The 15,851-nt window shown below is 41.5% G+C and overlaps 1 protein-coding gene across 2 annotated transcripts in view; it reads left to right on the plus strand.

Annotated features, from left to right (window-relative positions):
- The first annotated feature begins 8,438 nt into the window (after positions 1-8,438).
- TRMT9B (tRNA methyltransferase 9B (putative)) overlaps positions 8,439-15,851 on the plus strand; it is a 77,705-nt gene continuing 70,292 nt past the window's right edge. Inside the window, exon 1 of one of the 2 annotated variants that reach the window (XM_034965668.3) lies at positions 8,439-8,575. Coding sequence is in view for 1 of the 2 variants with exons in the window: in XM_008959547.5 (XP_008957795.3) it covers positions 8,883-8,921 (39 nt within the window). In the remaining variant the exon portion in view is untranslated. The other variant, XM_008959547.5, reaches the window with a different exon arrangement.

The raw sequence follows: 15,851 nt of genomic DNA on the forward strand, positions 1-15,851 counted from the left end.
CCCAAAAAGTTCAAAAAATATCTCCAGAGAAAAATAAAAACCAACTATCTCAAAATTCACCCTTTATTTTCCCCAGAATCAAATCTCTAGGGATGACACGAGCGCAGGTGAGTGCACAAGTGCACATAATGCACACACACACACACACACAGAGTGACCCTATTTCTCCATTTTTCCTAGAGCTGACTGTCATACAAACCCAAGATTACCATTACTAATAGGTAGATCTCATCAAGACACTTAGCCAGGGAGCCAACATTTGCCTTCACCTAAAAAACAGGATGTAAATACAATAGGTAATTTATTTTTGACATAGACATAAAACAGCTTTTTACAATGAGAATGATGAGGTCATTGTGACTTCTACACTTGAAACAATTGGACTTTCTCGTACTTTTGCCCTTGGGAATTTAAAATAATAATAAAGAGAACAAAAGAGTGCTATGTTGGTACTGCTCCTCACATATTTCATTGGTAAGAGCAGTGATGAAATAGCAATAAAATTTATGAGACAAGAGTTGTGGCTATAAATAGGGATATGCTTTGCTCGCAAACTGCATAGAATCCCCTTCCCTTTAAAAAATATATAGAAGAGGCCAGGTGTGGTGGCTCATGCCTGTAATCCCAGCCCTTTGGGGGGCCAAAGTGGGTGGATCACCTGAGGTCAGGAGTTTGAAACCAGCCTGACCAACATGGTGAAACTCTGTCTCTACTAAAAATACAAAAAAATTAACCAGGCCTGGTGGCACGCGCCTGTAATTCCAGCTACTTGGGAGGCTGAGGAAGGAGAATCACTCGAACCCGGGAGTCAGAGATTACAGTGAGCTGAGATTGCACCGCTGCACTCCAGCCTGAGGGACAGAGCAAGTCTGCCTCTCTCAAAAAAAAAAGTATATATATATATGTATATATATATATGAAAATAAAATTCCATCACCTAGAGAAAATCACTAGTCACATTTTCGTATGGTTGTCCAGCATTTTCCCCTATATATATGTAAATATACTATATAATGTTAAAATATTGGGGTGAAACTGCTTTTTATTTAACACTGCATTGTATCTCCAGGTCATTAAATTGTCTTCAGGATCACGGCTCTGCATTTTTTAACATGTAGTTCCTCCCTTATTTATATAACACATTCTCTGTTGGTGAAATTTATTGTATTTTTTTGCAGTTTTTCTTTTCCTACCATGACAAATAAGCTCATCTTTTCCAGTCCTTGTTCGTTCAAAGCTGGAAACAAACAACACACACACCCAAATCAGACCTGAGATTCTGTGCACAAAAGTGCTTCTTGAAACAAATTATCTAATAGTATTGTAAAAAGAAAAAAAAAGAGATAAAATAAGCCAAGTGATATGTGTCACTCAGTGTTCCAGCGAAAAGCTGACTCCAAAAATTACGTGATCATAATAGCAGAATGATGAAAGAGTGACAGACAAAAGGTAAGAGCGTGAGGATGAAGAGGTAATACTCAAACAGCTTTGGAAATGGAGAGGAAGCTGGCAAATGACACAAAGGACAGCTGGAGGATGAACCAGTTTCCCAAGGGGCAAAAGAAACAATGTTGTTTGACATCTTCAGCAAACATTCCAAACTGTAGGGAAGAGGGATGATGGGTTTGTGTTGGTGATAACAGCAAAGTATTAAAGCATGCCTAAGAACTTTCACCATAAAGCAACAATTATTCTTGGTAATGCTACCAGGATAACAAGTTTCTACATATTGTCATGCTGGCAAAGAAAATAGGATGTATTTAGAGATTAGATGCCCCATGGACGTGTGGTCATGGAAACAAAAGCAAAGAGCTAACATGGCTATGTGTTGAGGTCAGTATTTGAGGGAACATCCGGTGTGTGTTTTATTCAGTATTGTGTAGTACAGAAAAGATCACACATGTATATGTCAGAAGTAGATGCACATGTTCTTTTGGCTTTTTTTCTTTGTTTTATTCTTTTTTCATTTTTTGTGTTTTTTGTTTGTTAGTTTGTTTTGAATTTTTTTTCTTGATGCATATGTTCCTTCAACTTATTCAATACTTCCATGTGCAGGGCTCTGGACTAGACTTTGAGGATCTAAGGCTGAATCCTACACAGTCCTCCCTCTGGGAAAGTGATGAAACCTGTGAGCTCTCCTAGAAACTCTGCAGTCTTCCTTCAAGGTATGCGTTGCAATTTGGTGTTGCACATTTTAGTTGTGATATTTGTGATTAGTTGATTAATGTTTGTCATCCCACGAGACTATAAGTGCCATGAGGGTAGATATCTTATCTGTTTTGCTCCCCATTGCTTTTCTCACAGACTGCTCAGCAATGAATCTTTGTTGAATAAAATAATACTTTATACAAAGGTTAGTGATAAATGTAAGAAGGATCTAGATCAAGAACTGATACATTCTTAGGACAGAAAGATTAATCTAGACAAAAGCTTTTTGTCTGGAATTATCTTTTATGGAAGAGACGGCCTTGGCAATCAGAAGAGCAGATTAAGCAATTAGTGTAATCATCTAGGTGGGAAGTAATGGGACATAAAGAACTAGAATAGAAACAATAAGAAGGGAGCAGAGTTGATAAATAAAAGCAGTACAGATACAAAATTGTCAGATGGTGGTCACCCATGGGCTATGAAGGGCCAGAAGAAGCAGAGTCTAAGAATGTGCCAGGTGACTGGGAGGACAGAGATGGTAGAAGAAAGAAAAGGGCAGCTGCTTTAGGTGCACGGAGGGCAAAGGACCTCAGGTTCGAATGTGTTGAGGTCACCCTGGTGGAGATGTCAAGCAAGATGAGAGCATGGGATCTGCAGGTTTATGAGAAGACCAATTCAGGGAAACAGGATTTTGAGAAATCTACACAGCATTTTTCCTTGCAGTTAGAAAGGTGGATGAGGTTGTCTAGGGAGATTATATAGAGAGAAAAGCAGAGGACCAAGGACAGGTGCTTGAGAAATGATGAGACTTGGCAGGACTACTTTTTTAAAAGTTCAGGAAGAAAGAGAAGAAGTGGCATTTCTCTTTTTGGTGCATAAAACCCTATGAGAGAAGAAACCATCCTATTCCCAATGCCAGGAAGTTCCCTATGTACCTTGAGAAGGGCTTCCAGGTTTCACAGGTGTGGAAGATGTCAGTTCCTTGGATAAAGGCAGCAGCTACACACTCTCTGGCAGCAAAATGGCTGAAGAACTGAAGGGTTTAGGATTTAGGAGATGGCTACTGGGACTCCAGCCCGTGAACATCCCAAAATGACAAAGACAGCTCTTGGTTAGCATGTCTGTCTCTAAATTGTGCTGACTAATAAACAGCTGTGAGCTCTTTGATTCTCAGTGCATTCTGACTGGGTCACTGTGGGGAATCCTTTAAAACCAATGAGGCCATAAAGCTTGAGCTTTGCCTATCCCTGTTGTTGGAATATTTTGTCTCCAGTCTCCTAAAGATCAGTCTGGGAGACTGGAACACACCTCACAATTTCTTCCTGCAATCTGAGGTTAAGCTCACCCGGGTGTACCATTCAGCCTGGTGATGATTCCACTTCCTTATGCATCAAGATGTTATCATGCTAAACTAGCTAAAACCACTAAAAAAATATGGGATGACTTGGAAAGGTGGGGAAAAGTGGGTAAAAATACAGTAATTTTTTTGGGAAGTCTCCATTAAGCTAATAATAGGTAAGCACCCTCAATGGCTAAGAGCCAGTACCTTAGACCAGGTCCTTGAATAAAATAGATGGTCAAGGCTGAAGTGAATGAAATGGTGACATAAGCATCATGCAGCACATTTTGAGGCTTATGGCAACACATGCATATTAATGCAAATATGTGCATTGAGTTCTAAGTGCTAAGGACTGTGATAGCCAATGAGGATAAGTAAAATAATGGTCAAAAGCTCTAGGAAAAGAACTTACGTGAATTCCTTACTTAAATGCCATAACTTAAGAGACTTCAGGTGTGCAGTATTTATTACATAAGCTGGAGAAATTTCATGCTTTGCTAGGCAACAGCCTTGTAGTCCACAGGACATGCTAGATAGCTCCTTTGGTTGATTGAATTGGTCACATTTGGAAAGTGTGCAGCCTATGTATAAGGAAGCATTGGGGCTGCCTTGCTCAGAAACAGGCAGTGAGTAAGGCAAGCATTCAAGGAATCATGGCCGGCCATCTGCAGCCTTAAGAGGTTTGTGCCAGACCCAGGGAGTTGACTAATAAAGAAAATGAGTTAACTGAGAAAGGTCATAATAATATTATATAGTACTGTTGCTCCTTGACTTATGATGGGGGTTACATCCTAATAAACCCATTGTAAATGGAAAGTGTTGTAAAATGCATTTAACACACCTAACCTACTGAACATGATAGCTTGGTTTAGCTTACCCTTAAAATGCGCTCAGAACACTTACATTAACCTGCAATTGGGCAAAACCATCTAAGACAAAGCCTATTTTATAATAAAGTGTTGAATATCTCATGTAATTTATTGAATCCTGTACTAAAAATGAAACACAATGGTTGTATGAGTACTAGAAGTATAACTTCTTGTGAATATGCATTGCTTTCAAATCATCATAAAGTTGAAAAATTGTAAATGAACCATGGTAATTCAAGGAACATCTGTATATATAATATATATAATATATTCTGTTATATGTAAATATATGTATGTATATAACACATAATACAATAATTTATATTATATAAATATATTAAAATATATAATACATGTGAATATATATTCATATTGCATATATATTTACATTGCATATGAATATATAATATATAAGTATATAAATTACATGCATGATATAATAATAAAATGTAATGATAAAGAAACTTAGTTAACTAAGCAACATACAGTGAAGTTAAGTGTAACATTAGAAAAAAACAGAAGGCCGGGCACGGTGGCTCACGTGTAATCCCAGCACTTTGGGAGGCTAAGGCGGGTGGATCACGAGGTCAGGAGATCGAGACCATTCTGGCTAACACGGTGAAACCCCATCTCTACTAAAAATACAAAAACTTAGCCAGGCATGGTGGCAGGCACCTGTAGTCCCAGCTACTTGGGAGGCTGAGGCAGGAGAATGGCGTGAACCTGGGAGGCGGAGCTTGCAGTGAGCCGAGATCGCACCACTGCACTCCAGCCTGGGTGACAGAGCAAGACTCCGTTTCAAAAACAAACAAACAAAAAACCAGAAAAACACGTGTTCAACGTTTCATAGTTGTCTAATTTCTGTTGAGACTATGGCCAACACACTTTATAATTCTTCCTCAGAGAAAACGTATTGTTTCTACATAGACTCTACTTATTAATAACAATCTTATGTGTGGCATCACTGGCCTATTTGTATTGTTTTCTTTTTCTTTTCTTTCTTTCTCTTTTTATATACAAAAATCTCCATTCTAAGAACTCAAGTTAGGAAATGCCATAGGATTGGTTATGACTACCAAGAGTAAAAATCCACTGAAATTTTAAAAAAAGTGAAAAACGTTAAACCTCACAAATAATGAGAAAATAATGCAATAAACCCCCATGTGTACACCCAGCATCAGCAACTGTCAATATTTTGACAGTCATTTTTTATCCCTTCCTCCTTTTTGCTGAGATGTGAAAGTGAAATTCTCTGGTACAAAAATAACATAAATGGTTTTAAAGTCTAGCTATGTTTCTCTAGTGTACAAATTTTCTTTACAGTACATTTTTCTTTCCTTTCCCACAACCATTACCCAAATTCTACTGCTGGTCACTGAAATGCCGCTTATGATGGCCTCAACTAGAAAAATCTCTTTATTTTTCTACCTGCCTCCAAACAAGAAAGAAGTTGGTAAGTCATGTCATAGTTCACAAGTCTCTAGGGATTCTACATGTCTGCTTCAACCAGTCAGTGAACTTTCAGAAAACATATGCAAATATTTTACATTTGTTTATTATATAAGGGGGTTTCAAAGCTTCTATCAACATTTTCATAGGGGCCTATTACCTACAAAAGGTTAAGAATCTCTGCCTCTATTATGTCTTGAAAGCATATCAAATATACTTTCTCACTTCCACTCCCTAGTTAATTATATTTATTTATTTATTTATTTATTTATTTTGAGATAGGGTCTCTGTCACCCAGGCTGGAATGCAGTGGTGCAAGCACAGCTCACTGCAACTTCAAGCTTCTGGGCTCAAGTGACCCTCCTGCCTCAGCCTCCTGAATGGCTGGGATCATAGGCATGCACCACCACGCCCAGCTAATGTTTTGTATTTCTTTCAGAAATGAGGTTTCACTATGTTGCCCAAGCTGGTCTCAAACTCCTGGCCTCAAGCGATCCTCCCACCTCAGCCTCCCAAACTGCTGGAATAACAGGCATGAGCCACCTCACCTAGTCCTTAGCCAATTTTTTATATCTAAATCAGACATTGGACACCACTTCCAGGATGCCTTCCCTGACAATGTCACCTATAACTGATTTCCCTCATGTTTTCCTACAAAAGTTAAGCTAGGTTACTTTCCTGTTTATCACAGTCTTTCAATCACTGGACGAGTATTTATCAGGTCCTACTATTTGCCAGGCACTATCCTATACTTTAGGTATGCTTTGTCTCCTAATGCACTGTTAGAAGAGGACAAGGAACATCACAGTATCCAATGCGTCTTCTGTGTCCAAAGACATATTGTAGTTGTAGCTCCAGTGAATGGAAGCAAGGATGAGCTGTTGCATTTCTGTAGCTGGCATTCAGCTCAAGAATACGTAAAACCAGACTCGTGATTTTTTTCTTTCTTTCTTTCTTTCTTTCTTTCTTTCTTTCTTTTTGAATGTGAGGCCTTTACAGAAAAAGAAAATGTCAATCTGATTATCCAGGGCATGACGATAAAGAGAAGCCCAAACAAAGGTTTCCCCTACTCCACCCCACCCAATATACTGTGGCACTAGAAAAGCATTCCAGAATCAGAAACTATATGCTGATCTCCATTAGCCCTCTTAGTAGCACCTGAAATAGACCAGCGTCCATGTGAGACCTGTAGTTGGGTCCTCACAAATAACCTGTTATAGACCAGCGTCTATGTGAGACCTGTAGTTGGGTCCCCATAAATAACCTGAACTGGAAACAACAGCTCGACATGAACTCTGCCCCCTACGCTGGGGATCAGGAGCACGAACCTCTATACAAAGGGCGGCAGAGCGGTTACTAAATGTGCTCACTTTTCGTCACTAAGAACGTGCATTTTTAAAGTGCATAGATCCCTGATGATAACGGAGTTGTTTAATAATAGGCGGTTGAAGATACTATTACGTTAGGGACCTGGAAGAAAGTAGTTAACGCTATTGTCACAGAAGCAATGCGGGGAGGAAAGGTTTGTGTCCAGTTTTGGGCAAAAACTTCTAAGTTCCACCTCGCCTTCTGATGGATGCTTTTTTGATGGGGCTCGTTTTGCAAAACTCAGCAGATTAGGCATGTTGTGTAGTGGAATGATTTGGAGCGTCTAAGCCGTGGCACCCTACTTAACCCCCCCATCTCCAGTTATCCCAATGAACCGACCCCAAGGGGGCATTTCCGCTGAAGTCCGAGGCTGTAAAAAATTAAGTGAGAAGAGCCGCGCTAAAGCCAAGCGTCGTCGTCACCCAAGGTACTGCGCTGATGGCGCTGCGGGCCGACCAGGTGCGCCCGCCGGGGCGTCTTCTACGCAGGAAGGGCCACGCCGAGAGAGGCAGGCAACAAGGGCAAGGCTGGAGGCCGGAAGGTCACCCCGTCCCCGGCGGGGCGGGCGCAGCCCAGCCTCACTTCCCGGGCACGTTCGGGCGGGGCGATTGCAGGGAACGGGGCGGGGAGGCGACAGTCCCCGGCTCCGCCGCGCGCCAGCCCGCCTTCGCTGCCCGGAGGCGCCGCAGGCCTGGGTTCCCGGACAGCTGAGCCGGAGCGCCGCCTCCCGAAAGGTGAAGGCGGCCCGGGGAGGCGGGGACGGTGACGCGGGCGGGGGCCGCGGGCGGTCTCCCGACGGCTGTCGCGGGGCCAGCCCAAAGCCCCCGATCCCCGGTAGCTGCGCTTCCCGCGCGGGGCGCCGGAGTAGGGCGGGCCAAGCTGGCCTGCGGCCGCGGCGGGAAGAAGGGCTAGCGAAGCACCCCCGACAGGGCCCAGGCGCCGGAGGCCGGGGGGCGCCTCGCTGCAACTTCTCTTTGGAAGCCCCGACACGAGCCCCGGCCCGCGCGCGCGCTCCCCCACGGCCACGCGCGCACCCTGCCGCCCGCACGCCCGCGCGCCCTCCGTCTATTTTTTCCTCTTCCTTTCATCCTCACACTCTAAAATAGGTCAAGGGGTGGAAGTTACACCTGGTGCAGCCCTCGGCTCTGAGGCAAAAGCAGCTTTTGCCCCTGGCTGCGGGACAGCGCTGTGGCTACTCGCATCGGGAGAGCTGCTGCCAGTCGCCACACCGTGCAGAAAGCGCCGGCGACCCGAGCACTGACAATGGTCTGCATAGGGGAGCGGAGAGAAGCCTCTGTTCCGCCCTAGATCCGCTGCCTCGGCGCCCGCCCGCAGGGAGGAGGGGGCGCGACGGGTCGTCTAGCGCGTGCCCGGGAGCCCGCGCCCGGGTCTGGCCGCCTGGGTGAGTTCCTGCTCGTCCCCTGCCTTTCCAGTAGCCCGGGGTGGCTGTTTACCTTGCAAACAGCCTTGCAATACGATCAAAACAGGCGAGACAGCCATGCAGTAAGGGATTGCGGGATGTGCTTTGGGTGTGAGATTGGATAAATCAGAATTCAGAGATAAAGGACATGTCTAGTGCCTTAAGGGTTAAAATTGATTCGTATTTTTTCATGGAGTGCACGTGTATCTTTCCCTGGGGAACTGATTTTTAATTAGTAAGAGGCAAAGAACTAAGATAACTTGAAGCCAGAAAGTTTTCAAAGCTCACGATGAAAATACAGTTTAAGAAGGAATGCCAAAATAGGAAGGTAAGGATTTGTATGATATTACTTGCTATGTGTGGGGTTTTTTTTGTTGTTGTTTGACAGTCTCTCTCTGTCACCCAGGCTGGAGTGCAATGGCACGATCTCGGCTCACTGCAACCTCCGCCTCCCGGGTTCAAGCAATTCCCTTGTCTCAGTCTTCTGAGTAGCTGGGATTACAGGCAACCGTCACCATGCCTGGCTAATTTTTGTATCTTTACTAGAGATGGGGTTTCACCATGTTGGTCAGGCTGGTCTGGAACTCCTGACCTCGTGATCTGCCTGCCTCGGCCTCCTAAAGTGCTGGGATTACAGGCGTGAGCCACCGGGCCCGGCTGATTCTTTTTATAGTACTTGGGTTCTTTGTGATAAATGATGTGAGCCCACAATGCTCTATGTAGAAAGAAGATAAGGCTGTAAACGTCTACTTGCAGAGCTTTATGTTAGGTGGTAGGCATGAATTTAAATGTATATTGAAAATTTAGTGTGTAGAAAGAGCTAAAATATATCTATATTGTTTTCAGGTTAAGATTATTGGTAATATTACAGCTAACCATTGGCATTTCACCCTGTTTCAGCAATAAAAATTGCTATTATTCATGTGACATCAGCAAATGGAAGCCTTTATCTTTCTATTTTTTATTATTTATTTGTTTGTTTGTTTGTTTATGTTTGAGATGGAGCCTCACTCTATCGCCTAGGCTGGGGTGCAGTGGTGCGATCTTGGCTCAATACAACCTCCGTCTCCCAAGTTCAACCGATTCTCCTGCCTCAGCCTCCCCAGTAGCTGGGATTACAGGTGCAAACCACCATGCCCAGCTAATTTTTTTGTATTTTTAGTAGAGAGGGGGATTTCACCTTGTTGGCCAGGCTGGTCTTGAACTCCTGACCTCAAATGATCCACCCACCTTGGAAGCCTTTATCTTTTAGCTAACGAATGGTTAACTTGTTTGAAGTTTGGGGAAGGGAGAGTTAGAACTTTCTCTGTCTTTGATGGCTGGCTGAGAATACAGGGTAAAGAACTGTCCAGTGTTGTGAGTGGTGCCTTAGAGTTGCTCATAGCAAGAAGATCACTTGGGAGGATGGAAGTGGCTCTCAGATGGTCGTTGGTTACCTATAACTTATTTAAAGAAGACCTTGAGAAGTTGGGACATATCTTGTCACTGAGGAAATTGTGCCAAAGAACTGCTGCTTTATTAACGCATTTGATCAGATTTGAAAAGAGAGCTCTGTATACACTCTTTTTCTAACTCCAAAGAAATTTTGTTTCTAGAAAGATTCAATTACCGTAATGATGTTCTTTGGAAATGTGCCTTTTTGCGTGTATATCTTAATATGGATAAAGTTCCAAGGTAGTTCAAAGGTTTTAATAAAATTTTACTTACCAGAGTGATGTGAAATTGGGAATACCCTGTGTGAATGGTTAACTCTGCTTTAAATTGGAAGGTCAATGGGAGTGGGGATCTTCCCAGTAAATCTTAAATCTCTGTGTATGTGTGTCTCTGACAGCCAAATCTTACTGGAGATTGCAGGGGTTGTAAAGAAGAGACCAGACCTTATAGCATTTCTGATAGGTGGATATGTGGATGCTTAAATGCATTTCACTTGTAAAGAATTTATATGCTCCTTTAGAGAACTAGTCTCCAAAATTTGAAACACATTTATGAAGAAGGCTCTATCATTGCTTTGAAGAAGACACAAGCAAGACATATTTGTCACTCTACAGGCTCATAATGTTGAGAGCAAAATGCAATTAAATGCCTGTTTACTACATGTCACTGTTCTCATTTGTATTTTTAAACAGGAATTGAGTGAAAGCTCTCATTGCGATTAAGCCCCTGGTATAATGCATTATTGAAATTAGGCTGTCAGCGCTTGTCTGTGCAATCTTATGTTTTTACTCGTAGATAAATTAGGAATTCTTCTGAAAAGAATGGCATGAAAGCATTAAGATAACTGCAGAATTCATTTAAGGACAGACTGAAGAGTGATGCCAAATGGCCATTTAAATGTCCTTCAGCTTTTGTGACTCACTTCTTTTGATGCCATAAAGAAAGTACATTGCATAGAACTCCTAGCTGAGACATCTTCAAAAAGAGTTAACATCATTCATTTTGGATACTCACTTCTCATCCAGAGAAACTTCTAACCACTCAAAGAAGACATTTTAAGAGTTTGAACTAGATCACCTGGATTAAAAAGCCCAGCTCTGAGCCATTTCCTTGTCTGTGAAATGGAGATAATGACACCTCCCCAGGTGGCTGTGGGGAGCAAATGAATAGGTGTAAATGCTGAGTACACAGTTGGCACATTGTGAGCAGTCATAAAGAGGGGTTTATAATAAGAAGTAGGAGGGTGTTGACTAAATATCATCTCCTGGAGGCTGCAGAGAGGTTGCTGCCTAATAGACTCTAGAACTGAATATTTGGGTCACTGGTTTAATCCCCCATCTGGGTATACTGAATATACTGCTAGTATACTCCTATAGCACAGAGTATAGAATATGCTGTACTCTTAGTAATCAGTGTCCTTTGGGAGCCAGAGGCTGTCACACTTGCATCTTCTCCACCCTAGACAGGCCTTTGACTCAGCTAGGTTAAAGAAGTAACCTGTGGTTGTTTTTAGAGATGATGATGAGGTGGTAGGGGAAGGAGGGCACTTGAGGAGTTTGGTGTATGGTCCTCTTCACACATATGCGTGTTTTTATTCTCTTTGCCTTTCCCTGTTCCCTCTTATCCTCCCTTCTTTTCTCTCTAGGGGTCCCGATCATTATTTCCCAGCCTTTGTTAATATGTCTCGGCATCAACCCTAAGCCCTAAAGGGTTGTTAGTCCTGATTTGGGTAGTCCTGGAAGGTGCAGCCTATGAACTTCTTGTTCTTAAAGGTGTAACTGTGAATGTCAAATAGGCACAACCTTTGCCACTTCCATGGTTCTTCTGGGGTGTTACGTCCCATTTTGCTGTATCGAATGTGCTCATTTCTACCTTCTCTTTCTTCTCTGTTAGGTTGCAGATAATGGAAACTATCCTAACTATTTCGAGCAGGAAGGGGTTGAATATGAGAATTAGATGCTCACAGGAAGGTTGGAATGAAGGTTGCAACTGAAAGTAGAGGAGGGGACCTGGCCTGAGCCTCATGCGTTGGCTCCCAGGCGGCAAGCTTGATGGGCCCCCAGGGTTGCTGCTGTCATTGCCACAGCCTGGGGACTGGAAATCAGAACCACCACTAGAACTGCTAACATCAAGGGTGCACCTTTTGGGCTGTGTTCCATTGATCAGAGAGGCTGCTGCAAAATGCCTCTCCACCCTAGGAAGCTGGTGACTGAACATTGCTACCAACAACAAAAACAAGAAAGCAAATGTTTTCCTTAGATGCTCTCCACTTTCCTTCTTACGCTGCTCATCTCCCTGGAAGAACACTGTGCCCAGAACCCTAGCTGCAAGGGACTGTGGGAAATGCAGCTTATAGGTTTCTAGCCTCAAAGGTAGAGGGATGCACACTTGAAGGAGATAGGAGTGAATGTTCTGTGACAATCCATCATGCCTAACACATATCTAAAATATATTTCATCCGAGATTTGGCTAGAATATTTATTTTTAAAGTTGGTAGAGATTGACTTTGGAAAGGTAAGAGGATATGTTGTAAAAATTTTTTAAAGGAGCTAGTTGCTAACCAGTTACCTTTTCAAACAGATGGATGTTATCGTTTTGCAGCTGAAATTGCTGGAAAAAGCATCAAGCAAATGAATAACTAAAAATTACCAAGCGCCTGCCTCTGCATATGGTACTAATTGAATGGAAATAATGTTTCTTAGGTTTGGTTTCATAATCAAGGTAAAATATTAGGAAAATGATTTTTTAAAAATTATTTTTCCTTCTCAAAGCCGCAGATAGTCTACCCATTTAATGAACCACAATACAAAGGAAGAAAGTAATGTACTAAGAGAGAAATAATAGCACCTGGCTTGTTAGTTCTTTCATTAGATGAATTATCTGTGTTTTTCCCAAATCTTTCTCTCCCCTGTAACTTTCAGCATGCTCATTTTAAGGATTACAGAAATAGACATGACTTGTTTATTGGAGAATAACATAAGAGTATGCTTGAATTCACTTTAATTACTTATTTCATACCCTGGTGCTTGTCAGATTCCTTTTTTTCCAAACTATTGAAGTAGATATGATTGGATCTCTTCTATTTTTAAGCAGTAAATTACCAGTTTATTTGCACTCACAAATTACATTAGCACATCAAGGGATGGTCTTGATTATTGAACAAAATTTTGTTATATTTACCTCTGATATTTGGAGTTGGAAAATGAGAGAAAATATTCGTCCAGGGAGTGGATAACAATAAGGTTATGATAGTATGGTACTTTTATTATAAGTGCAGAACAGTAGCTTACTCGAAGAGAAAGTGGTGTATTCTCTCATGGTGAGGTGGAAGATGGAAATAATTGAAACATGAACATGTTTCTGATTTCAAAGAATATTTGTTGATATTTTTAATAGCAACAAAAAGGTAGCCAAGAGAGGCAAGAAGTAGCAACTGTCTGGGCCCATGTCTTTGTCTTCTCTGTTCCCTTTAACACAGAGCTAGTGAAGTAGGTGAGCTTGATAAATGTTAGAGAGTTTTAGTGTTTAGAGAAATAATGTGTTTATAAGAAATGAGGACTGCTCTTGGTGCTCTAATCAGTGTTCAGAAAGTAATCAGAAGCCTTTAAAATTTTATCAGAGCCTATAACATTCCATGGGACATCAAATTTATGATTAGAGTAATTAAAAAAAAATACAGGTACATTCTCAATGTTAAGACATTTACATACAAAGATGGTAATTCAATGACTTAATACAATTATGAAATAGATCTAGGGTGATCAGATGACTTATTGTTCAAGCCAGGACACTTTTGAGAGTGAAGAGGGAATGATTAGTGATTGCCCTGAATACAGAAGCATAAATGGAGACTGCCTCAGCAAACCTAGGGGTGACCAGGACTTAATGGTCACTCAAGATTAAGGTGCTAGTATTAAAGCTTGATTGCATTAACTGCAACATTGATTTTAAAAAATTGTAATAAAATATGCATAGAATTTTGTATTTTGCATAGAATGAAGTGTACTATTTTAACTGTTTTTTGAGTGTACAGTTCAGTGACATTTATTTTCACATTGCTGTGCAACCATCGCTGCTATCCATCTCCAGAACGTTTTTATCTTCTCAAAGTGAAACTCCATACCCATTAAACCATAACTCCCCATCCCTCCTCCTCACAGTACCTTTTTGTTGCTGTTAAAAATATCAATAAGGGATTCCACTTATATAGTATATTAGTCCGTTTTCACCCTGCTGATAAAGACGTACCCGAGACTGGGTGATTTATAAAGAAAAAGAGGTTTTTTGTCCTTTTGTGATTAATTTATTCCATGTAGTATAATATTTTCAAGGTTCATCCATGTTATAGTGTATATCAGAATCTCCTTTCTTTTTAAGGCTGAATAATATCCCATTGTTTACGCCACATTATGCTTATCCATTCAGCTGCAGTTCGGATACATGGCTTGCCTCCACCTTTTGCCTGTTGTGCATAATGCTGCCGTGAATATGAGTGTACGGATATCTCTTAGAGTCCCTGCTTTCAATTCTTTTAGGTATATACCCAAGTATTGGTTTTTAAATGAAGAAATTAAAAATGGAAGGAAAAGAAAAGCATTCTTTTCTTCTGTAAGATATTTCTGATCCTGTTTCTCCAGGATAGTACTGCATCAGATTGGTGCCCAGCTATGCCTCTGTAGGGTTCATCAGAAGAAGCAGGTAATTGAAACAAACTACCTGCTGAAAAAAGCACCCGAGATCTTAAATTTCATCTCCATACAAGAAAGGAAGCTAGTTTTTCTGTCACAACTACCATGATGCATTTACCACAGATGTATGTCTCTAAATGAACAAGGCTAGCATCTAGAATGTCAGAATCTGAACAAAGTGAATGATGGCCTTCAGTAGCACAAAGAACCAGCATGAGATTGAACAAAAGGATTCTCCATGTGACATATACACCATGGAATACTATGCAGCCATAAAAAAGGATGAGTTCCTGTCCTTTGTGAGGACATGGATGAAGCTGGAAACCATCATTCTCAGCAAACTTTCACAAAGTCAGAAAACCAGACACCACATGTTCTCATTCATAGGTGGGAATTGAACAATGAGAACACTTGGACACAGGGCGGGGAACATCACACACCGGGGCTTGTCAGGGGTCGGGGGCTGGGGGAGGGATAGCATTAGGAGAACTATCTAATGTAAATGACAAGTTGATGGGTGCAGCAAACCAACATGGCACATGTATACCTATGTAACAAACCTGCATGTTGTTCACATGTACGCTAGAACTTAAAGTATAATAATAATAATAAAAAGAATTCTTCATGTGACCAAGAACATCTTTGTAACACATGGGACCATGAACTTCCTGGGTGAAAGGGAACAGGTCTAACAACTACACGTTGAGCATCCCTAACCTGAAAATCCAAAATTTGAAATGCTCCAGTATCCAAAAATTTTTGAGCACTAATATGATATGCCACAAGTGGAAAAATCCCACACCTGACTTCACTTGCCAGATTGCGGTCAAAACGCAGTCCAAACTTTGTTTCATGCGTACAATTATTTCAAAAGATTGTATAAAATTACCTTCAGCTATGTGTATATAAATCATAAATGTATGTTGTGTTTATGTCCATGCAAATATGCCACAACTGGAAACACTTCTGGTCCCAAGCATTTGTATTTTCCTCTCCTCTCCTCTCCTTTCCTTTTTCCTTCCTTTTTTTTTTTTTTTTTTTTTTTTTTTTTTTTGACAGAGTCTTGCTCTGTTGCCCAGGCTGGAGTGCAGTGGCACCATCATGGCTCATTGGAACCTCAACCTCCTGGGCTCAAA

The sequence above is a fragment of the Pan paniscus genome, chromosome 7 (assembly GCF_029289425.2).
Source record: "Pan paniscus chromosome 7, NHGRI_mPanPan1-v2.0_pri, whole genome shotgun sequence".
Classification (NCBI taxonomy): domain Eukaryota; kingdom Metazoa; phylum Chordata; class Mammalia; order Primates; family Hominidae; genus Pan; species Pan paniscus.